Here is a 25,165-nt window from a genome sequence, read left to right as displayed (position 1 = left end):
GTAACCCTGTCTATTTTCCAAATCTATGTGATATTAACCTTTTTTTGGCACAATAAGTATGTATATGTGTTCCAGGTATAGCATTTGGATTAATTTTGTTTTCTTGGTTCAGTCTACTGAAATGAAGCTACTTCTAAAATGAGAAGGGAGAGAATTAATTAAAAGGATTTCATCACAATTCTTGATTTTCATCTCCAAAGTATGAAGCTCCTCTTGAGATTTTTGCTCTTTGAGACTGAAAAAGAAATGTTGAAAAGTGTTAGCACATTCTAAAGTGAATGATGATGTAGTGAGTTTGTCTCCTGGATTCCTATAGGAGTGACAGCAGAGCTCAAGCCCTTTCCATTCTAGCAAGACTTTGGCTGCATCAACCTCTCATTTACAATGCACCCACATTACTGCATCTTCTCTCTCCACTGCCTGTCCCTCCTCTCTTCACATCCCCTATCCTGCATTACCCCTTCTCAGCTTCCTCACCGATGAGTGCTCTCATTCTTCTCACCCTCACCCACCTAACCTCAACATGTCCCTGGAGGCGTGTCCCTTGCAGGGAGCCCCTGCCCAGGCACAGGATGGGACAGGCTCACTGCTCCTCTGCTCTCCCAGCTGTGTCTGAGCTTAGCTTACATGGGCCATGGTCTGCCAGGGAACCAGCACATCCATGCAGATCCTGCTCATTCCTGGTCCCTCCCATGGCCCTGAACACTTCCCAGTTCCCAATGAGGGCATCAGGGACCCCAATTACCTGAGGAGGAGCTGCAGTGACCCGTCCCCAGGCACAAGGAGATACAGTTGTTTGTGTAGGGCACCTGAGCCTGCTTTCCAGGTCCTCAACCCACAGCAGGAAGCTTCCTACTGGAGCAGAAGCTGATCATCTCTGAGGTCTGTCCAACCTTCCAGGGCTCACTACCAAGAATTGTTTGCTTGACCCTGTGAGCTTCGTGTTGTTAAGGAAATAAGTAAGACATTGGAGTCATGCTTTTAATCTTCATCTAGTGTGGTAGTAATTACTCATCAAGACCCAATTTCACTCTGCAATGCATCTTGTTATCCCCTGAATCTCTACATTTCTTTCCCATGAAATGCCATTCTGTAAGCAGTAAAACTTCACAAGGCCTAGATCAGAGGACACGTCTATCATATAAGTATAATCAGTGTTACATTGGAATCTACTGATGCTTATTGACTTGAATGAACTATCTCCAAAGATACAGTCAGTTGGAAATAAATGTCATAGCAGCCAACCTTCAGGAAAAGTTTCTGGACTCAAAACTCCCCAGTCACAATCTCAGTGAGGCATGATGCTACCTAAGATGTGAAAGTTTCTTTGTGAATCTATAAATGAGTACTTTTTCATCTACTGCTCACTGAATGGATGTCCTACTGGATAAATAAACATCCTGAAAACATGTTTGAAATTTCAGATTGTACTGGGAAACTAGTGAAAAGTAGAAACTAAGGAAACTGCAAGCGATAGTTGATGAGCATATAAAAATTATAAATTGAACATAATTTCACTGCTGCGCTATAGTGCAAGGGGAAATGGGACCTCACAGTTTGTTTTCTACTACAGTGGTCTCTGCTGGCTGCCAGAGGACAATCTGTTTATAGTAAGATTCAACCTAGATGGGATGAAAAGGCCTTCCTTGCCAAATGTGAGAAGTCAGCAGTGCTCATTTTCAATCAGTTTTTTCAAGCTGCATAACAGAATGGATGAGAATTATATGAAGATCTGATCATTCTTTTCTTAGGTTTATTCTTTGTAATAGGTTCTGACACCAGAACAAGGACCATGGGGCTTCTTCCACTGAAGAAACCCATTAATAAAGGTATTGAAACATGTATAAAAGTAATTAAGAAAATACCACTCTTTCAGGCTGTGAAAAGTTTTCCACAATAGAACGTTATAAACTCTAGTCTCCAGTTTACAATGTAAATCTAAAATTGGTGAGATATTGCCATTGTGTATGTATATACTTTTCCTTGTTGCTAAGTATTATCTCTCTCTGCCTGCTAACACAGAGTCTGAGATAGAAGAAGTCATATCCTAAGGGCTGGCAGACAGTGAGTCAGCTGCTTGATGTCTTTCTCAAGATGGTTCTATTTTCAGCATGCTTCAGTCTCTTCAGGGGAAATGTCAGACCTGCAAGACCTTGCCCACTTCACATTGCTGAGCAGGATATTCTGTGTCCAGGGTCTGTGCTCACTCTCCCTCTCCTCTTTTTGAGTGTGCCATGCATAGAGCAGAGTCCAGCCCTGCAGTGACAGTAGCAGAACTGGGGGACAGTGGTGGGCAGGATCCATTTAATTTTTCTTTCAATGTTAGGGCATCACTGCTGCTTTCAGTACACCCTTTCCTAAGGACTAGCATCCCAATAGCTGCCTGGCCATGTGCCTCACTCTTGCCTGTTGCAAGGCTGGGTCCACATCCTGCACAGCACAACAGAAAAAAGCCCCAAAAGTGCTCTGCTGAGTAGACTGGCTTTGTCATTTGCCACTGGAAAAGCAAAGATTTTCAGTTCCAAATGTGAGGGGAGAGAATCCCCAGCTGTCACCTTAGAAGCATCAGACATCCCTCACTTTTCTTTCATTGTCTCACGTAAGAGTTGTTCCATACTTCCTCTGTCTGAATTCTATAAATAATAAATTTCATCCTTTTGCTCAAAGCAAAGCACTTCCTTATTTTTACAGACATGGGGATGCTGTGATTTTTAGCTGTTTAAATATTACATGGTACATGTAAAACCATTATAATTGGCAACTAATTTTTAATTTTAGAATGTCTTTTATATCTCATCTTTCAGGGAAACCTGATTTAATATCCTTTAAATGTTTATCATATTATTATTTATCGTTGTAACATCTTTCTATCATTGGTATGTATCTCAAGGTTCTGGAGATCACCTCAAATGCTTTATACATGAGCTGTATTTCAAGAGTTGATATATTGTCCATGAGGGAATGTGAGTTGCAATAGGTTTCTGCTTTTCCATTTTCAGTAACATCACCTTGGACTTACTTGCAACCGGTTGCAGGTTTTTTGCCACATGGCATGGAAAATCCTTAGCAACTAACCTTTTAATAAAGAGATCAGTTTTGAGAAATAATTTTTTTCAGACAGGAAAAAAGCTTTTAGTTTGTAATGTGAAAATAAAATAATATTTCCTTTAGTATATATGAAACTGATTGTCTGACCCCAGCCTCTCTTACTAATTGGTACTCCTTCAGTTTGCTTTTTGATGGGATACTTTCAAGCGTTTTTCTATTTGATATGCAGGGTTTTGTCAAAGTTTTTAGAAGAAAAAGTCTCTCTAGTTTCATACATAGTCATGATCTAAGAAAGCTCTTATATTCCAAAGGCCATGGTCAGTACTGCCATTAGGAGAAGTCTAAATATGACAGAGCCAACTCTAGAGAAGAAATCTTAATGAATTTTTAAAGTGAAAATTATTAAAATAAGTAATTTGGTTTATAAATTTAGTTAAAATATTCAAGGAAAGTTTTCTTACTGATAACAATGTTCAGAAAAATACCAATATTAGCTTTTTTAGCTTTTCTGTATTCAATGTTTGTTGTGACACTAGATTAAAAGATTTACAATCAAGAATTTTAGTCAATAATGGCATTCCCCCCCCCCCCCCAAATTCCAATCTTTGTCCAATTATCAATTTTTTTCTCTGTCTCTTTTGTGTTTCAGTTGCTGACAAGGCAGTCTACCTGATGGTTCTGTACTCAGCAGAGCTGCTTTGACCCTGTGCTGTCCTTGAGTCAAAGTTGGGAATGAATTAGTGACCAAACCAGTGGATTTTCTTAGGGGATAAGGACAAACTCCTCCAACAAGGAGATGTGGCTGACAGCCTAGATGAAGTGCTTCTCTATCAGTGCAGCACTGTGGGCAACAGACAGAAGGAGATGGTAGCCACTGCCCAGACAGGCACTATGGCCTGATTGCTAGCACAGAAACTCGTTGGGGTGGACTGTATGATTGACATGTGCTGTGAGTGACAGCTATGAAATATTTGGAAGGGAGAGATGAGGGAGTTGCCCTGATGAGATGCATTCCCACATCCTGAGGGAACTGGCAGATGAAGTGGTTAAGCCACTACCCATCACACTGGACAAGTTGTGGTCGTCCAATAAGTTCCACTGACAGAAAAATCCCCGTTTTTAAAAAGGGGCAAAAGAAAGACCCAGGGAACTACAGGCTGGTCAGCTTCACCTCTCCACATGGCAAGATCATGGAGCAGATCCTTCTGGAAAATATGCTATGGTACATTGGCTGGATGATCACACACGAAGCCACAGTGGTCAATGGCTTGAATTTCAAGTGGAGACCAGTAACAAGTTGTGTCCCCTGGCAGGCTGTTTTGAAACCAGTGTTATATTTTAACACATTTATCAAGAGCATGGACAGTGGGGTTGAGGGCACTGTCAGCAAGTTTGCTGATAACACCAAGCCATGTGCTGCAGTAAACACACTGGAGGGAAGATAGATTGTGGTTGGATAAAAGAGTGACGTTTTTTAAGAAGATGCCAGTGAGACACAGGCCCCAGAATACAGGAATGCCCCTGGAATCATTGGAACTGTGCAGGCTCAGGCTGAATGAGGCTTTGAGCAACCTGATCTAGTCAAAATTCCTACCCATAGCAGTGGTGTTGCACTAGAGGATTGTTTTAAGGTTTCTTTGAACCCAAACCATTCTCTGATTTGTCCTCTAAGTTCTGTATGTCCATTGTGCAGACACAGGACTTCTGATGCCCCCCTGCACTCACAGTTTTACACAGATTGTTTCTGAGCTCCTCCTGTTCAGGGCAGAGGGTGTTTCCTCCAGCTTCCCCCTGCCCTGCACAGGGAGTCCAGGGCTGAGCTCTGGTTTGGAACAGAAAGTTGCATGATCATCCTTGGAGCAAGATTTTCATGCCTACACCAGTGCTTGATGTTGGATATCTCCTTGGATCATATTTACTGACCTTGCCCTCTGCTCTTCATTGAGCTTTACCCATTGAGCTCTTTTAACAATCAAAATGCTCATGACCAGGAGAAGAGCGTGTTTCAAGGAGCTTCAGTGACAGTGATATTTGTGATGCGATGGAAATGCTGGACTGAGGATTTGTCAGAGTAACACCACAGTCATGCAATAAAATCTGCCTTGAGTACATGAAGCAACCATTGGAAATGCAGCAGTATAGCTCACTGGTCCTACATCCAAATTTTCCAAATGCCTCAACTAACTGAACTTCTGTCCTTATGTCTCTAGACAAATTATTTTTAGTCAATACATTCACAGCATTGGTAAGATACAAAACATTTCTAAATATATCTTATTAAATCAAATGACTATGCCATTAGTTCAGTTTGCCAGACAATGCCTTGCCAAAGAATGTTTGCCAAAAAATGTTTTGACCGAAGAAAGGGGAAGAATGCAGAGCACCTGCCAACCAGACTCTATAAAAGAGTCTTTGCAGTGCTCTGCCCTGTCTACTAGAAAAGTTTCAAGGTAAGTGCACTGGATCTAGCTACTAGATATTCCCATTATTGGATATTACGTGCATATATTTTTTTCCTTTGAAACTGGTTTCCAACTAAGTTTTTCCATCTGCATTTAAGGCTATAAAATTTATTCTATCTATACTTTGAAAAATTATTTTATACTGGAATAAAAAAGTTCTTTTAACATATTTCATATTCTCAAATATGACACTACAATTCATAAAGGCAAAGTAAAATCTGTACAGTACCAGAAAGACACAAATAAAATAAATTTTTACAAGGTTATTATATATTATTTAGGGATGAAACAATATTTTTCTCTTCTGGGTTTGAACCATTAAACACAAGAAAGGCAACTTTTGGTAGTTTTAGCAATTCTAGTAAGTGCTGAATTTTAAATCATTAGAAAAGCTGTCCTTGCAAGCAAGGTACAAGTATGATCTATTCATGTTACATTTCTTTTCTTCCACAGGGTTCTCTGCTGATGTGCCTTCAGTAAACTGCAGCCATGACCTCTGCAGATGCTGAGTTAGCTTGTTTTGGGGAGGCAGCTCCTTACCTCCGAAAATCGGAGAAGGAGAGAATTGAGGCTCAGAACAAACCTTTCGATGCCAAGTCATCAGTCTTCGTGGTTCATCCCAAAGAATCCTTTGTGAAAGGCAAAATTGAGAGCAGGGAATCAGGCAAAGTCACTGTCAAGACTGAAGGGGGAGAGGTGAGTCAAAAACAAGGCTCAAGGGTAACATTTGATCCCCACTTTGAGATTTAAGTGACACATGTGGATCTTTCTGGTTTTTTGGCAGACTCTGACCGTGAAAGAAGATCAAATCTTCTCCATGAACCCTCCCAAGTATGACAAAATCGAGGACATGGCCATGATGACCCACCTGCACGAACCCGCTGTGCTGTACAACCTCAAAGAGCGTTACGCAGCCTGGATGATCTACGTAAGTGGCAGCAGCAGCTTCCTCTGGGCAGCCTCAGGAGCTGCTGGGCCAGGCTCAGGGCAAGGCAACGTGCTGTGTCCCTTCCTTGCAGACCTACTCAGGTCTCTTCTGCGTCACTGTCAACCCCTACAAGTGGCTGCCGGTGTACAACCCCGAGGTGGTGTTGGCCTACCGAGGCAAGAAGCGCCAGGAGGCCCCTCCACACATCTTCTCCATCTCTGACAACGCCTATCAGTTCATGCTGACTGGTGAGTTTCATGATTTTCTTTAAAGTCACTTGGCTGTAAACACTCACAAAGTAGAAAAAGTCTCCTGATGGCAAAGTAGATAATAGTGTTGTGCGAGTGCATTCTCTCTTGTCATTGGAAATGATGAAGACTTTCCTTTGGGTGAAGAGATCAGGTTAGAGATCATTTAGTCAAAGCTGACTTCCACAAGTTCATCCATATGGGATGCACCTGCAAGTGCTGGAGGGCATCATATCTTGGCCTCTCATTCACCTTGGAATGGTCATGGCAGTCAGGAGATATGTGTGAGAAGAAAGCAAATGTCACAAGTCTTCAAAGAGGGCAAAAAGGAAGATCCATGGAACTACAGGCCTGTTGGCCTCACTTGTGTTTCAGAATGGCTTATCCTGGAGACTATCTCTAAAAATGCAGAATACAAGAATTTGATCATGAATAGTAAGCATGGCTTCACCAAAGGGAAATTATGCTTAATCAACCTGATTTCTTTCTACAATGGGATAACTGCATTGAGATATGAGGGGAGAGCAATGGAAATTTTCTACCTGGATTTCAGCAAGGGTTCTGATGCTGTTTCCCTGATATCCTCATAGGCAAGCTCAGGGAGGGAGGGCAAAACAAGTGGATGATGAGCTGGATTGAAGACTGGTCTGAATGGCAACTCTCAAAGGGCTTGTTCTGAGCCTTCAACTGTTCAGCATTTTTTAAAATAATCTGGAAGTGATGAAAATATTTCTAATTTGACTAAGTTCTTAAGGTCAGCAAAAATGAAGTCTAATAATAAAGAATTTCAGGGGGACTTTATTACACTAAGTTCCTATTCTGTGAAATTGCAAGAAATTTTTGTGAACAGGAGTGTAAAACAAATGCCACGGGGAAAAAACCTCACTGCCAAGAATTTTTGTAAGTATCTTCTAATACTGCTTCAAAACTTTGTCTGAAGCATCATAAATCTACAAAATAAAAACTGAAGCCTGGAGATCACTGAGAAAGAAACAGGGACCAAAACAGAAAGCATTGCTATATACAAGGGGTGTCTTGGTACCTGGTGTGTCATATGCATTTTCAGACTTCCTTCTTCACAAAAGAATGTAGTAAAGTGGAACAGGTAAAGAGGAAGATGAAAAGGTTTCCCAAAGGTAGGACAGGCTGTGCTGGTAAGTCTAGAAGGAAGATTTTTATTACTTTATAAAATTATGCACGGCAAAGATAAGATGAACAAAACAGACAGAGTACATGATGAAACAAACTCGACACCAGAAACATATTTTTTCCTTCATCATTGAGTGGTTCAAAAATGGAGCATAAAAATGAGACACAAAAATAAATGAACATGGGTTAAGAAAGCAGACAAAATTGTGGGAAACAAACTCAGCTCAAGTTATTGAAAAGAGATACATTAACTCTAGCTCTGGAAGTACCAAAATTTCAATATTACAGAGAAGAATATGCTGATAAAGGTTCCTACATGTTTATGATGTTCCTGTAATTTTATTTCATCACCAATCAATTGGGATCCAACAAAAAAACTATTTAGAGGGTCTTGTGGACTGATCAGGAGTGGTTGTTCCTATGTAGTAAAGATTATGAGAAGCACATGCTCCACTTCAATTCAGCTTACTGATAGACCATTTAATCAGTAACTCTACAAAACTGATCCTTAGTTGAAATCATTTGACATAAACAAAATGAAGAGTATGACATGAAGGTAATATCCAGAAAAAGAATTGCATGTATGCTACACCAGACACCATTGGAGGATAGAGATGTAAACATCCCAGCTGAGGCTGGGAACATGAAAATATTCAAAATGGGTGAAGGCATATAGGTTTATGAAAGAAATCAGCTACGAATTGCCAGTGGATTAAAAATAATATCTTCTTTTCTGCCTTGTTCACAGATCGTGAGAACCAGTCCATCCTGATCACGTAGGTACCCCCCTGCACGGGTCCCTGTGGGGCTGCCCGGTGCCAGGGCCCCTCCTGCCTGACCACGCACCCTCTGCTTCTCTCTTGGCTTTGGCAGCGGAGAATCCGGGGCCGGGAAGACTGTGAACACCAAGCGTGTCATCCAGTACTTTGCAACAATTGCAGCCAGTGGAGAAAAGAAGAAGGAAGAACAAACATCAGGCAAAATGCAGGTGAGTCAGGAGGGACAGACTGAATGCTTGGCCTGTCATTGCCCTGTCAACCAAACACAGTCACTGAATAATGATGTCCCTGCAGGGAACGCTTGAGGATCAAATCATCAGCGCCAACCCACTGCTGGAGGCCTTTGGAAACGCCAAGACCGTGAGGAACGACAACTCCTCACGCTTTGTGAGTTCTTGCTTTGCATAATATGTCTCCCCCTGCTCATGGCAACGCCCTTGATGCCTGAACAGTTCTTCATGCAAAGGAGACATCAGCAGAACACATCCAGGCTGATCTGCTGCTGCTTCTGCTTCACAGGGCAAATTCATCAGAATCCATTTTGGTGCCACAGGCAAACTGGCTTCTGCTGACATTGAAACTTGTAAGAGATTCTCCTGGACTGCTCCCATCCCTTCCCAAATTCCCATCTCCATGTACATTGCCACAAGTGCCTAACTCTTTCTACCATCCTTGCCAGATCTGCTGGAGAAGTCCAGAGTCACTTTCCAGCTCAAGGCGGAAAGGAGCTACCACATCTTCTATCAGATCATGTCCAACAAGAAGCCAGAGCTAATTGGTAGGAAAAAGCATTATGACTTTTTGGGGTTGATCACTTAGGAACAGCTCCCTCTCTTACCTGATGGCAAAAGTAAACCTATGCTTTGCCTTTTCCTATTTGCAGACATGCTCCTTATTACCACCAACCCCTACGATTTCCACTTTGTGAGTCAAGGGGAGGTCACTGTGCCCAGCATTGATGACCAGGAGGAGCTGATGGCTACAGATGTAAGTAACACAGCAACAAGGTACCTAGAGAGCATGTCTTGAGGGTTACATCTCTGACCCACTAAGGACACATCTTTGAATTCATTATTTTGACTGCAGAGTGCCATTGACATCCTGGGCTTCACTGCAGATGAGAAAACAGCCATCTACAAGCTGACAGGGGCTGTCATGCACTATGGGAACCTGAAGTTCAAGCAGAAGCAACGAGAGGAGCAGGCAGAGCCTGATGGCACAGAAGGTATCAGCAAATCCAGGGGCTGATTTGTGCCCTTCTCTGCCTCCAGAGGCGATATGTTAGCCTCCAGAGGCACACTGCAGTGGCCTGAGTCCCCGCATACCACAGAGAGAATTTCCTTTTTGCCCCTGCTCCCTCTAACTGCAGAGGTGCTTTCCTAGTCATGGGAAGTCCCATTATTTTATCCAATGGTGGCTCCCCAAAATCATGCTGCCTGAAAGCAGAAACTTCAATTTCAACACAGGATATCTCTCTCTCTCTTGAAAACATCCAAGCACTAATAGACACTGATGGGCAATTGTGTTTTCTATGAAATAACTCCTGCAAGCTGTGCTACCCACAAATCCCCTTCCCACAGAAAGAGAATATGCCTTGCCTTATGTCATGCTAGTGGCTTTTGGTTGTTCTTCTGGGACATTCCAGGTTCAAGCTCTTCCTATCCAAGCCATACTTCTTCTTGCCTTCAAAGACCATCATCAGTAGTGTCCAGAATTTGCATTGCTTCACAGGCCTTCAATATGGAATGAGATAAATCCTCTTCCATTCCTAGAACATGAACAGCAAAGTTGTTCACAACACATGAAGTACAGAGATGAACAAAGGCTTTTTTCTCTCTCCCCACCTCTAGTGGCTGACAAGGCTGCCTACCTAACGGGCCTCAACTCAGCTGAATTTCTCAAGGCCTTGTGTTACCCCCGAGTCAAGGTTGGGAATGAATACGTGACCAAAGGTCAAAACGTGACACAGGTAACATCTGACAGTCAAAAATGCACAGCTGGAAGGACCATGTCACATTTTTCTTTGCCCCTCAGAGGTAATTCCAATCCTGTCTCCTCTGCTGTAGGTGAACAATTCAGTGGGTGCCCTGGCCAAGGCAATGTTTGAGAAGATGTTCCTGTGGATGGTTGTTCGTATCAACCAACAGCTGGACACAAAGCAGCCCAGGCAGTACTTCATTGGTGTGCTGGACATTGCTGGCTTTGAGATCTTTGATGTAAGGAGCAAGGGTTTGACACCACAGTCAAGCAATGGGCAAGGAGGGCTCAGGAGGACACAGGAACACACAGAGCACTAAGGCTCACACAGCTATGAACCAAAGGGGTGGATGCTCTTGTAGAGGCAGTGGTCTGGCAAGTTCACAGTGTGTTTCCTGTTCTGTGAATGCAGTGATGATGCAAGGACTTCTGTGTCAGAACACAACCCGCCAGATTTTTGTTCTGAGACCTGGGAAATTCTTGGGTGGGAGACTCAGGAGGTTTCTACCATCCAGCAGCTCAGAGAACTGACACCATGGGGCTACTGAGCTTACCAAAGACTTGCAGCTGAGTACCACAGTGAAAAAGAATTGACACTTTTAGCTTTGCAAAGTAATAATGAAAGTGTCCTTCAAGGACAGTGAGTGTAAGAGTAGAAACACATAGTGGTATAGTAGGGTCGGGACCGGTATTTCAACTTCAAACAGCCTTAGGAGAATGGCAGCAAAGGCCTGCGTGTTTTGGCACACCTTGAGAACCTGTGCACCTTTCCTTGCTTTGGGCAGTTCAACAGCTTTGAGCAGCTGTGCATCAACTTCACCAATGAGAAACTGCAACAGTTCTTCAACCACCACATGTTCGTGCTGGAGCAGGAGGAGTACAAGAAGGAGGGCATTGAATGGGAGTTCATTGACTTTGGCATGGACCTGGCTGCCTGCATTGAGCTCATTGAGAAGGTACCTTTCCCTTGCATGATATGATGGCTGTTGGAATTCTATGATGTTTCTGAGGCACAGTCATATCCAAAGTCCACAGACAAATTTGAGAAATAAATATCATATCACCTGACCTCACCAAAGTACAAAGCCCTTGTAGCTGCTTTTCCCCATATTTTTCTCTTTATTATTGTTTCCCCAATTCTACAACCAATTTTCATGTGAGCTGGATAGACACTCCTACCAGTTCCACGAAGATAGGCTGCAGGGAGGCAAGAGATGGCAGAAATAAACTCTTTGACTGAGAACAACTCGTGGTAAACCCAGGCTTTCATCCAGGATGAGATGCTGCCAATAGTACAACCAGACTTTGATGTTCATAGCACAGGTTTCTTGTCATTGTCATAGAGTCACAGAATGTTTTGGGTAGGAAGGGACCATAAAGAATATTTTGTTCCAATCCCCTACCATGGTGGGGGACTCCTTCCACTAGACCAGGCAGAAGAACATCCCATCTAATGCGACGTTGAACATTTCCATTAACCTTCCCTTGTAACTTCTTGTGATTTCTCCCAGCCCATGGGCATCTTCTCCATCCTGGAAGAGGAGTGCATGTTCCCCAAGGCAACTGACACCTCTTTCAAGAACAAGCTCTATGACCAGCACCTGGGCAAGTCCAACAATTTCCAGAAGCCCAAGCCTGCCAAAGGCAAGGCTGAGGCCCACTTCTCCCTGGTGCACTATGCTGGCACAGTGGACTACAACATCACTGGGTGGCTGGAGAAGAACAAGGACCCTCTGAATGAAACTGTCATTGGGCTGTACCAGAAATCTTCTGTGAAGACCCTGGCTTTACTCTTTGCCAACTATGGTGGAGCAGATGCAGGTGCGTTTTGTGCAAATGTTATTTTTATTATGGCATGGTTTTCTTAGAATTAAAGCTAAAACCACAAGGAATATAAAGTGGGTTTTGTTTTGTAGTATCCAGTGTTTATTGCCCATAATAAAAAAATGTTTCTTTTTCTTTTCTGTGACTTGCAGAGGCTGGTGGTGGTGGTGGCAAGAAGGGAGGCAAGAAGAAGGGTTCTTCCTTCCAGACTGTCTCAGCTCTCTTCAGAGTAAGAGCAGAATTCATTTCCTCATTAAAATATCTACTTAAATAACATAGGAGTTCAGTAAATTGCAGTCAGAAGACAACCTATATTCACTAAGAGTCAGATTCATATTTATACAATTTTTACACCAACATAATTATGTATTTCCTATAGTTCAAGACCCAGAAAGACTAATTTTTTTTTATGCACATCATAAATAGGCATGGGGTTCTTACTAGGTAAAGCCTGAACTCTTCCTTGTAATCTCACAGGAAAATCTGAACAAGCTGATGGCTAACTTGAGAAGCACTCACCCCCATTTTGTGCGCTGTATCATCCCCAATGAAACTAAAACACCTGGTAAGGCAAGCCAAGGGGAGGAAAGCCTGAGCAGCAGAAGCTCTTCTCCTGAGTGTCAAACAGCAGAGTGGTCACTAATGGTGGTATTTGTCAGGTGCCATGGAGCACGAGCTGGTGCTGCACCAGCTGCGCTGTAACGGCGTGCTGGAAGGGATCAGGATCTGCAGGAAAGGGTTCCCCAGCAGAGTCCTCTATGCTGACTTCAAACAGAGGTGAGAGCTCTGAACCTTTATGCCAACTCAGAGCAAGCTTAAGAGACTAATCATCTTAACAATCTTTACATTTTACATTGTCATGTTTTGTTGTGAATTTATGATTTATTTTATGCTGATTGTGAGGAGTCACTTGGACTCTTAGTTAATTGTATGAATGGTTCTTGCACTCTCTTGCAATGTCTTTCATGTCTTTCACTGTTTTGAAAGAATGCATTCTCGTGATATTATTCATGAACATGAATTATTTAGCTGTTGCTGAGTAGGCAGTGACGTTCAATCACAGTGATGGTTTCAGAACTGTTGATTTCTTAATGTTCTGCTTTCTCCTACAGATACAGAGTACTTAATGCCAGTGCTATTCCAGAAGGTCAGTTCATGGATAACAAGAAGGCTTCAGAGAAGCTCCTTGGGTCCATTGATGTTGACCACACCCAGTACAGATTTGGGCATACCAAGGTAGAATGAAGTTCTGTATTAAAATATAGTGTGCCCCAGTAATGCACTACCAACACTGATGTACTACAATCTTGCCTTTCTCAAGGTGTTCTTCAAAGCTGGACTGATAGGTGTGCTAGAGGAGATGAGAGATGAGAAACTGGCAGAGATTATGACCATGATACAAGCCAGGTCCAGAGGCTTCCTGATGAGAGTGGAGTACCAGAGAATGGTGGAGCGGAGGTAGATACATCTCCCTCATTTGTTATGTTCTAATGGTAGCTGGCAAATTGAGACAAAATTCACCAAACTTAGGATATTCAATAACCATGTGGATTTGTTTTCAGGGACTCCATCTTCTGCATCCAGTACAATGTTCGCTCATTCATGAATGTCAAACACTGGCCATGGATGAAGCTGTTCTTCAAGATCAAGCCATTGCTGAAGAGTGCAGAGTCTGAGAAAGAAATGGCCAACATGAAACAAGAATTTGAGAAAACCAAGGAAGAGCTTGCAAAGTCTGAGGCAAAGCGGAAGGAGCTGGAAGAGAAAATGGTGGCCCTGGTGCAGGAGAAAAATGACCTGCAGCTCCAAGTGCAGGCTGTGAGTATCACTGTTCATTTTCCTCTGGAAAAAGAATGATGTACTGTCAGAATGCTTCTTGTCCTGCAAAAAGACTCACAGGAATTAATGGGTAGAAGAAAACAGTCTAAATCACACACTCTGAGGTGCTCTAATGTTGAGTAAACAGGCACCAGCAGGGGCATAGTGAGGCTGCTGGCTGACCCATATGGCACTCACCATTACTGTTGTGTGAGGAAAGAGCCACATAGCACCAGACAATGTGTATTGAACAGCGGAGAACTTGGAACTCAAAGAGAAATAATTTTCAAACCAGTGTTTCTGTCTAACACTATAAAAGCAAACCTGAGAATAACCTACTTTTTCTCCAAACTCAATAAGGAAGACGCAATTTGACCAAAAAAACCAAATCTTTCTGCACTGAAGTATTCTCATAAAACTTCTATTGCTGAAATACTATAAAGTTAACTAGTCAATTAAACAGAAGAAGATATTGCATATTTTTACCATGAGAAAACTACTCCAAGCCATTACTCCTGCTGAAACTAGAAACTGAAGTAACCCCTATTTCATTCTGCTTGTGAGTGTTATCAGGCATTCTCATAGCTAGTCACCCTGGGAGACATATTTAGGAGACAAAAAACTTTGGAATAAATATTGAATTCCAAATGACAAGGCTTACCAGTAGACACCACTCAAGATCCCTCTGTTGCTGGAATTGAATGTCATGTTCAGCTGTTACTCAGTAATAAAAGAGGCAGAGCAGAGAAAGTTCAAAACATCAGAACCCACAAATTTCTGTCTGTCCACCAGGAAGCAGATAGCTTGGCTGATGCTGAGGAAAGGTGTGACCAGCTCATCAAAAACAAAATCCAGCTGGAAGCCAAAATTAAGGAGCTGACAGAAAGGGCTGAAGAAGAAGAGGAAATCAATGCTGAGCTGACAGCCAAGAAGAGGAAGCTGGAGGATGAATGTTCAGAGCTGAAGAAAGATATTGATGACCTTGAGCTAACACTGGCCAAGGTGGAGAAGGAAAAACATGCCACTGAAAACAAGGTATGAGGTAGAACCTGTCACTTGCACTCTGGAAAAACTTGTCTTGTTAGAAAATTTTAAGCGCCATTTTCTGTCTGTGCTTGCTCCCTTCTTCTCAAAGGTGAAAAACCTGACTGAGGAGATGGCAGCTTTGGACGAGACAATTGCCAAGCTGACCAAGGAGAAGAAAGCCCTCCAAGAGGCGCATCAGCAGACCCTGGATGACCTGCAGGTAGAGGAAGACAAAGTCAATACTCTGACCAAAGCCAAGACCAAGCTGGAACAGCAAGTGGATGATGTAAGCACACAGACATAGAGCAGGAAGAGGACAGGTATGGAGTCCAAACTGGCTGGCAGAGCCCTGATGGTCTTGTTGTGTTTAGCTGGAAGGGTCCCTGGAGCAAGAGAAGAAACTGCGCATGGACCTGGAGAGAGCAAAGAGGAAGCTGGAAGGAGACCTGAAGCTGGCCCAGGACAGCATCATGGATTTGGAGAATGATAAGCAGCAGCTGGATGAGAAACTGAAGAAGTAAGTGTGGCTCTGGGGCACCTGAGTGCTGGGCTGCAGCACTTGTCTTGTTTCTTTGTGCTCTAACACAGTTCACTTGTCCCAAAGGAAAGACTTTGAAATCAGCCAGATCCAGAGCAAGATCGAGGATGAACAGGCCCTGGGCATGCAATTTCAGAAGAAGATCAAGGAGCTGCAGGCAAGTCTCTGTGCCTTGCCCTGCCTTGCTCAGGCTCAGCTCAGGCAGGAGGAGGGCACGGCTGTGAAGGGTCCCTGCTGTTCTGCAGGCCCGCATTGAGGAGCTGGAGGAGGAGATTGAGGCAGAGCGAACCTCTCGCGCTAAAGCAGAGAAGCATCGCGCTGACCTGTCCAGGGAGCTGGAGGAGATCAGTGAGCGCCTGGAAGAAGCAGGAGGGGCCACAGCAGCTCAGATTGAGATGAACAAGAAGCGTGAGGCAGAGTTCCAGAAGATGCGCCGTGACCTGGAAGAGGCCACGCTGCAGCACGAAGCCACGGCTTCTGCCCTGCGCAAGAAGCACGCGGACAGCACAGCTGAGCTGGGCGAGCAGATCGACAACCTGCAACGCGTGAAGCAGAAGCTGGAGAAGGAGAAGAGTGAGCTGAAGATGGAGATTGATGACTTGGCCAGCAACATGGAGTCTGTCTCCAAAGCCAAGGTATGGAGTTGCAGGAGAAAATGCTCACAGGGACAAAGTGTGGCAAATAAGCTGCCTCTGCAACACTCATTCCCAGAAACAAAATCTTCATATTGACAATAAGGCAGAGCGCAGATCATCATCTCTTTTCCTTTCCTGTGTTTCCTCTCTAGGCCAACCTGGAGAAGATGTGCCGCACGCTGGAAGATCAGCTGAGTGAGCTTAAAACTAAGGAGGAGCAGAATCAGCGCATGATTAACGACCTCAATACACAAAGAGCTCGTCTGCAGACAGAGTCAGGTGAGACATCCTCATCCCCAAATTTCTGTGGCAGTACCTGCACGCCCTGAGTGAGCCAGAGAGTACAAGGTGGCAACTGGTATAAGTTCTCCAGGCCATTACAGCTTACATGGCTTTAGAAGCAGAAGGTGTCGTAGGAGTAACAGCGTGCATCCTTTTTTCCCTTTTCTTTTCCAGGTGAATTTTCCCGCCAGGTGGAGGAGAAAGATGCTCTGATCTCTCAGCTGTCTAGGGGCAAGCAAGGATTTACCCAACAGATTGAGGAACTCAAGAGACATCTAGAGGAAGAAATCAAGGTCTGGAAATACCCCACTATCCACAGCCTACATCACCCCCAAAAACATCTGCAGAATACTGACTGGCGTTAGACTGCTTCAGTGTTCTTTCCCCAAACACACATAGGACTGGAGGGAATAGCACTAATGCACAACCTCTCACTCTTCCTCTAGAGAGGGAAGGAAACACAATATTTTAGGTGCTGGAGGAAGTAATCCACAAGGTTTCCATGAAATTCTGATGATCCTCTCTGAGAGAGGATTCAGCCACATGTTTAAACAAGCAGCAGATTACTGTCCCCATTGGAGCCATCACTAATGCGTCCTGATGCTCCAGAATATGTCAACGAGAGCTTCACTAGCTCTAAGCTATACATTTGCCCAAAAAGAGTTTCATTCAGTCTTCATGTTCAAGTTCAGAGTCAACAGGGATTTAAAAATAAGTATTCAAGTTTGCCAAACCCAATGTCTCCACAGGCAAAGAACGCCCTGGCCCATGCCCTCCAGTCTGCTCGCCACGACTGTGACTTGCTCCGGGAACAATATGAGGAGGAGCAGGAGGCCAAGGCAGAGCTTCAGCGAGCCATGTCCAAGGCCAACAGTGAAGTGGCCCAGTGGAGAACCAAATACGAGACGGACGCGATTCAGCGCACGGAGGAGCTCGAGGAGGCCAAGTACGTGGGGAAGCAGAATGGGAAATGACAGGAGAAGACTGAAAATGGTCACGGGAAATTTGAATCTCTGAGGGTGGATTAAGACAAGAGTGGTATAAAGGCAAGGATAATAGTGTATCTGTAGAAAAAAGGAGAAAGAGGGAGGAAGAGAAAAAGAGAGATTGGAACTAGAAAACATAGTCATAAGAAGTGATAAGGCATATCTAATCCTCCCCAGGTGAAAGGACATAAAAAAGGATAAATCCTTAAATATCTGGGAAAAGTGCTTGGCTAAAAACCCTCAAATAGAAAAACCTGCGCTCTTATGACATTATAGAAGTGACAAGCTTCCAAGCTCTAAAATGCAACTGTGCTTGTCTCCTCCCAGGAAGAAGCTGGCCCAGCGCCTGCAGGATGCAGAGGAGCATGTTGAGGCTGTCAATGCCAAATGTGCCTCCCTGGAAAAGACAAAGCAGAGGCTGCAGAATGAAGTGGAGGACCTGATGATTGATGTGGAGAGATCCAATGCTGCCTGTGCTGCTCTGGATAAGAAGCAGAAGAACTTTGACAAGGTCAGTTGGCCTCCAGCACCAGCACTCCTGGCCAGAGCAGGGCCCTGTGATGGCCACAACCCTACTCACCCCCTGTTTCTCTTCAGATCCTGGCAGAATGGAAGCAGAAGTATGAGGAAACGCAGGCTGAGCTGGAGGCCTCGCAGAAGGAGTCGCGCTCTCTGAGCACGGAGCTGTTCAAGATGAAGAATGCCTATGAGGAGTCCTTGGACCACCTGGAAACAATGAAGCGGGAGAACAAGAACTTGCAGCGTAAGTCCCTGGCCCTTTGCTCCTCCCTGGCCTTTCTCACTATCAGCCATTCCCACCATTGTTCATGGCTCTGTGCCTGCAGGTCTGCAGAGATGCCTGTCCCCTTGGTGGGACAGAGCCCTTCCCATTCTGCTCTGTGCCTGACCATGCCATTGATCTTTGTTCCCACAGAGGAGATTTCTGACCTGACGGAGCAGATTGCGGAGGGAGGAAAGGCCATTCACGAGCTGGAGAAAGTCAAGAAGCAGATTGAGACGGAGAAATCCGAACTGCAAGCCTCCCTGGAGGAAGCTGAGGTACAGACAAGGCTAATTAATAATGGCCCCATCACGAGTATGGGTGTAGGCCTTTGGAGAGAGAGCAGGATCTAAGCCTTCCTTTCATATGGAACTGCATGAAAGATTATTTTGAAAGTAAAACATTCTTTGTGCTGAATTGTGCAGGCCTCCCTGGAACATGAGGAGGGGAAGATCCTGCGCCTGCAGCTTGAGCTCAACCAAGTGAAGTCTGAGATTGATAGGAAGATAGCAGAGAAAGATGAGGAGATTGACCAGCTGAAGAGGAACCACCTCAGAATTGTGGACTCGATGCAGAGCACCCTGGATGCTGAGATCAGGAGCAGGAATGAAGCCCTGAGGCTGAAGAAAAAGATGGAGGGAGATCTGAATGAAATGGAGATCCAACTGAGCCATGCCAACCGCCAGGCTGCAGAGGCACAGAAGAACCTGAGGAACACCCAGGCTGTGCTCAAGGTCTGTTCAGCAGAGCTACAAAAAGAGCAATGAAATCATGATCTTTTTGCCATTCAAGCACCCATTGATGCCTGGTAATCCCCCTTGTCTCTCTTTCCAGGACACTCAGCTGCACCTGGACGATGCCCTCAGGACACAGGATGACCTGAAGGAGCAGGTGGCCATGGTGGAGCGCAGAGCAAACCTGCTGCAGGCTGAAGTTGAGGAGCTCCGTGCAGCCCTGGAGCAGACGGAGCGGTCGAGGAAATTGGCTGAGCAGGAGCTTCTGGATGCCACTGAACGTGCACAGCTCCTCCACACCCAGGTCAGGCACTGCTGGAAATTATTCCCATTCACAGGTTATAACAAAGACTGAAATTGTTATTCATCTTTTAAGTGATTCTTGTGTAAACATTTGAAGAAATGTGCTGCAATATGTCCCCTCTGTCGAGCCCTCAATATCTGGTTTACTGCTGTGATGCTAAAGAAGTCTCTTGCAATAAAGTCTTTCCTAAACCATAGCCACATTTTCAGGCCTTGATGTGGAGGCATTTGGTCTGACAGTAGGAATCTTGTCTTTCCTGTTGCACAGAACACCAGCCTGATCAACACCAAGAAGAAGCTGGAAACGGACATTTCCCAGATCCAGAGTGAAATGGAGGATACCATCCAGGAAGCCCGCAATGCTGAGGAGAAGGCCAAGAAGGCCATCACAGATGTGAGTTGGGCGCTCCTGGCATTGCTGATGGTGAATGTACTCTCCCCAAAAATATCTCCAGCCCCAAAATGGCTTTGACCCTTTGTTCTGATCAGGCGGCCATGATGGCAGAAGAGCTGAAGAAGGAGCAGGACACCAGTGCCCACCTGGAGAGGATGAAGAAGAACCTGGACCAGACAGTGAAGGACCTGCAGCACCGTCTGGAAGAGGCTGAGCAGCTGGCACTGAAGGGAGGGAAGAAGCAGATCCAGAAGCTGGAGGCCAGGGTGTGTAGGGCTGGGGCTGTGCCTGAGGGAGCGTGTCCCTCCTTGGAGAGACATTGGCAGGGCAGCTGCAGGGCTGGGCTTGTCCTTGCAGGTGCGGGAGCTGGAAGGGGAGGTTGATGCTGAGCAGAAGCGCAGCGCTGAAGCCGTGAAGGGTGTGCGCAAGTACGAGCGCAGGGTGAAGGAACTCACCTACCAGGTAAGGCAGGAGCTCTCCTGCTCTCACTGGGCTTTCTCACAGTGACTCACATTTTGCACAATCCATCCCCAAGGGGAATTGTTAACCTCATGTAATGCGGAACCAAGAATTGACTCTCTAATCTGTTTACCAACTGCTTTAGTCTGAGGAAGACCGGAAGAATGTGCTGAGGCTGCAGGATCTGGTGGACAAGCTGCAAATGAAAGTGAAATCCTACAAGAGACAAGCTGAGGAGGCTGTAAGTATTGCTTGGAGAATGGGAAAAAATTCAATTAGGGCAGGACACACATTGAATGAAGCTGAATACCAGGAGGAAGGGTATTAAGGAAACTCCCAATACGCAACTGTCTTGGCCACGCTGCTTTGTTATCATGTCATGAGGCCTTGGTGAGCTCTGGGCACCCTGCAATCAGGGCATTCATTAAGGGAAGCTCTGCAGCCTGTTTCACACAGGAGGCCAGAGTAAACAAATGACACCCAGTGACTGACAAGTTCCTGAATCTCTGCTACTAATCAGCAGCAGAAGGTTTCCAATAACTCATACAGAGAAATAGTGTGAGAATAGCTACCAAATTGATAAATTGAAGGGTGAAATTGCTCCTCACATGTGACACAGTCCTGGTGAAGCTTTTCCCAGTAGGGTCCTGAGAAGGGATGAGGAGCTGTGTGTGAGGCTGATGTATGAGCAGTGGTGGGAGGGGAATGGAGATTTGCAGCCCCACAAGGCTGACTTGCAGCAGGAGTGAAACCCCTACCCTGTGATCATGAGCCCTGATTGGCTCTGCTCTCACAGGAGGAGCTGTCCAATGTGAACCTGTCCAAGTTCCGCAAGATCCAGCACGAGCTGGAGGAGGCCGAGGAGCGGGCTGACATTGCAGAGTCACAGGTCAACAAGCTCCGAGCCAAGAGCCGTGACATTCACGGCAAGAAGATAGAAGAGGAAGAGTGAGGATGTCACGAGGCATTAGAGTGACCTGAGGGCTGCACAAAATGTGTACTCTCTGTCACTTTTCTTCTTTCTGCAATTTTTGTTTTAAACATTTTAATGTCTAGAGAATAAATCCTGTAGATTCGTTTGTGTGCATACCATGAGCAGTGCTTTCATTTCTTTCTGGTTTTATTGGTTAGACCTTTTTTACCATTTTTGGTACAGTTTTGCACAGTTTTTTCTTACAGTCCACATGTACCTATGTCTCAGTGCAGCTTTGTTGTCATCTTGTTCCTGACTACTTATCCCGTCTTTTTTTCTTAGTGACTCAGGTGTGACTAGAAAAATAACATCATATGAAGAGAAATCAAGGACAATAATTCCTGATTGTGAGTTCCGCAAGTTCTTCCTACTGGTATACCCCAGACAATATCTTATATTATATTTATCCTTAGGAGACCTCAGCACTTTCCAGCTTGTGATTGTCAGGTGTGAGATACTCCTTTTGCTGGCCTCTGAGAGTGATTTATAGAGCGGTAATAACCCAAAAAAGTTCATGGTTTTTTTCTGAAGCTGACAGAAAGTAGCCTTTAGTCTCCACTATATTTTTTTTTTCTTTAATGTAATTAGACGACCATGAAGAGTATCACATTCCCTTGAATTAAAACTGGAGAAGGTTGTTGACAGTTCTATGAGATTTCCTTTAGTTTTCATAAATTAGATCAGTGTCTAAAAAAGCTGAATTTCTGCCACACTACTTTCTGAAACACTGCCCTGTCTTGGGGAATTTTTCTTTCATGATAAGAAAGATCAGCTGTTTAATGTGGTGTTTTCCTTACTGTTGTTGTAGGAACTCAATACCGACATCAGGACCTTTTCTCACTAGCCTATGGCAGGAGAGGTCAGAGAAGACAGCAGGGAAGACTCATTTTGCAGTAGTCCAGCAGTGAAAGATAAACACATTAGTAGCTTTCATTTCATTAGTAGCTGTTTAGATGAATGGTTTTCCATTCAGTGTGCAAAACAAGCAATAAAGAAGTTGGGCAATTAAATGGCAGATTCTGAGCCTGAGCAGAGAACCACATAAACTGACCATGAAGACTTGATTGCAGGGGGAGAAAGTTACCATGTTCAGTCGCAGGCCCTGCCTCCTAGGGCAGAGTACACTGAATTCCCAGGGAGCACTGGACCAAGCACATGTAACACCTCCAGGGACAGAACTCGTATGGGGAACTGAGGACAGGTGGTTTATGTCCTTCCAAAAGGAGCAGTCTGTTAAATTCCAGTCAGCCTTACATATGAAAAAACACTCAAAACTTTGAGGGGATAGATGAGCATGTGGACAGAGAGATACAGATAATATCATCGACTGGGATTTCCAAAACCTTTCAGCAAGGTTATGAAAGCCAACAGAGGCTTTTATAGAAGTGATGAAGTCATGAGATAAGAAGCAAACCTCTTAGTCAGATGCAGACAGAATGAAAGAGTTATGTGTGCTGGGGCCTGTGTTGCTCAATCTACTGATAAGACAGACAACATCAAGCTGGATGTTTCAGTTGATGCACCAGTGGGAAAGAATGTCATCCAGTTAAAGAGCTGTCATCTGTAGTGCTGCATTCAGCTCTGGGACCCTCAGTAAAAAACGGACAATGGACCAGGTAGAGCAGTTGCAGAGCCAAAATAAAAGATCCAAGTCCTGAAATGGCTCTGCTGTGAAGAAAGGCTTACTTAGTTGTGCCTGCTCAGCATGGAGATGAGAAGGCTCTGCGAACACCATATTGCAAGTTTTCAATATATAAAGGCAGCTCTTTAGAGGGGGAAAGACTTTTTACCTTGGCCTGTGGCCATAGGACAAGGGGAAAAGTTTTAAATTAAAAAGGGTAGATTCTGGTTGGATATAAATTGACAGTTTTTAAGAAGAGCCCAATGAGACACAGGAACAGACAGACCCTAGAATACAGGAATGTCCCATCAATGGAAAGGTGCAAGCTCAGATTGAATGGGGCTTTCAGCAACCTGATCCAGTCAAAATTCCTACCCATAGCAGTGGTGTTGCACTAGAGGATTGTTTTAAGGTTTCTTCCAACCCAAGCCATTCTCTGATTTGTCCTCTCAGTTCTGTATGTCCATGGAAGTCAGAGATTGTGCAGACACAGGATTCTGATGCCCTCCTGCACTCACAGTCCTATATAGGCTGTTTCTATTTTAGAGAGCTTGCCCTGTTCAGGGCAGAGGGTATTTCCACCAGCTTCCCCTTGCCCTGCACAGGGAGCCCAGGGCTGAGCTCTGGTTTGGAACTCCAGAAAGTTGCATGATCATCCTTGGAATAAGCTTTTCATGACAGTGCTTATTGTTGAATATCTTACATCAGATTTAGTGATCTTGCTCTCTGCACTTCATTGAGCTTTACCCACTGAGCTCTTTCAATAATCAAAATGCTCATGACCAGGAGCAGATCATGCTCAGAACTGATGCTGTTTAAAGCAGCTCAAGTGACAGTGCCCTTTTCCCTAGAACTTGACCACTCATTCTCCAGAACTACTGGCAAATTCTCCCTTTCTCAGAGTATTGCCTACAGCAATGCTGCTCCAAACCAGGCAGCACTGTGTTGAGAGCTCTTGTTGTTGGAGCTGTATGAATATGTAAGAGTGTAAGATATTTGTGATTTGGGAGTGCTGGACTGAGGATGTGTCAGAGTGCAGAGGATCCCAGACCAATGCTGTGTGTGTAAATGTGGGTAGAGTTGTGTTTGGGCAGAAGGGTTGAGGTTTTTTTTGAGTTGTAGGTAGTGAAGGCCTGACTTGGTTGAGAGCATTGCTTGGTATATACATTGACAATAAGCACATAAATATTAGCAACACAGGCATGAGCTCTTTAAGACATGTTAGCACTTCATGTTTATGTGAGATGAAACAAGAAATATTACCGTATAGTTATTGACTGCATGTCTACTGGGGGTTAAAAGTATTTCCTGGTCTAGGTTACTTTTGCCTCTTAGGCTCTCTTAACCCTTAGAAAATCTTAAATAAATTTTGAGAAACAGAAAAAAAAGGAATAATTTTCCTATTAATAAATGTGCTTGTTATACATTTCTTCTCTATCAGCTCTGTAACAGAAGCATCAACTTTTTCATGATCTGAAATTACTTGCAAAAAACTATATAATTTTTTTCAGGTGTGAGATAATATGAATAATTTTTTTTTGTTTGAAACTACGAAGAATTATATCACTTATGACTGACTATTGCAATAATGAACATTCCTCTAGTATGCACATTTTGAATTTTTTGATTTCTGCAAAATACCAAGTGAGGGTTTATTCAGGTACATTTTCAATTGCTTTTATAGCTAAGGAATCACATTTCACACTGAAGGCACAAACTACACGTCCAAACTTGAAACCGTATTTGACCTTGCTGTCTGTTGGATTCTTCTCTATCTGATATTCCTGGACCACTACATGTCTGGTTTTCCCCTTTTTATTATAATATATAACGATCACTGAAAGAGTTTTAACAATAATTTGTCTTTTGTAGAGCTGCCTTTTCTAATGATGTAAAGGCAAGCTCTATGTTCATAGGACCACATGTACAAGATACATTACATTATTTCCCTTTTACATCTGCAAAAGTACAGAAATGTCAAAGAATCCCATCTGGATCAAAGATTAGGTTACCTGTAAAGATCATAGAAGAACCAATAAATCATACACCCAAGTTCTTTAAGTGCCTTGACTAGTCCAGATTCCAATATTAATAGCCCTGTCAGGCTATTTATAGGAAATGTATCCACAGGGATGGTAAGATGCAAAACATTTCTAAATATATCAGGTCAAATGACAATTATGCCATTAGTTAAGTTTGC

At 44.0% G+C, this 25,165-nt stretch overlaps 1 protein-coding gene across 1 annotated transcript; it reads left to right on the top strand.

Moving 5' to 3' along the window:
* Window positions 1–5,967: 5,967 nt before the first annotated feature.
* On the top strand, window positions 5,968–21,466 carry LOC134428820 (myosin heavy chain, skeletal muscle, adult-like). Its single transcript, XM_063175820.1, has 38 exons — window positions 5,968–6,206; window positions 6,295–6,438; window positions 6,530–6,686; window positions 8,584–8,611; window positions 8,709–8,823; window positions 8,909–9,001; window positions 9,134–9,197; window positions 9,294–9,392; window positions 9,498–9,601; window positions 9,701–9,839; window positions 10,465–10,583; window positions 10,681–10,830; window positions 11,377–11,547; window positions 12,103–12,412; window positions 12,568–12,644; window positions 12,893–12,980; window positions 13,075–13,192; window positions 13,528–13,651; window positions 13,737–13,873; window positions 13,978–14,233; window positions 15,026–15,268; window positions 15,369–15,545; window positions 15,631–15,776; window positions 15,864–15,954; window positions 16,043–16,432; window positions 16,585–16,711; window positions 16,889–17,007; window positions 17,464–17,660; window positions 18,028–18,211; window positions 18,298–18,463; window positions 18,635–18,759; window positions 18,907–19,215; window positions 19,316–19,519; window positions 19,787–19,912; window positions 20,008–20,178; window positions 20,270–20,374; window positions 20,517–20,612; window positions 21,168–21,466. The coding sequence occupies exons 1-38, from the start codon at window positions 6,000–6,002 to the stop codon at window positions 21,321–21,323; spliced, it is 5,832 nt and encodes a 1,943-aa protein (XP_063031890.1). The 5' UTR covers window positions 5,968–5,999; the 3' UTR covers window positions 21,324–21,466.
* The last annotated feature ends 3,699 nt before the right edge of the window (window positions 21,467–25,165 follow it).

This window comes from Melospiza melodia, chromosome 24 (genome assembly GCF_035770615.1).
Source record: "Melospiza melodia melodia isolate bMelMel2 chromosome 24, bMelMel2.pri, whole genome shotgun sequence".
NCBI lineage: Eukaryota > Metazoa > Chordata > Aves > Passeriformes > Passerellidae > Melospiza > Melospiza melodia.
This window is presented reverse-complemented; position numbering and strand designations above follow the sequence as displayed.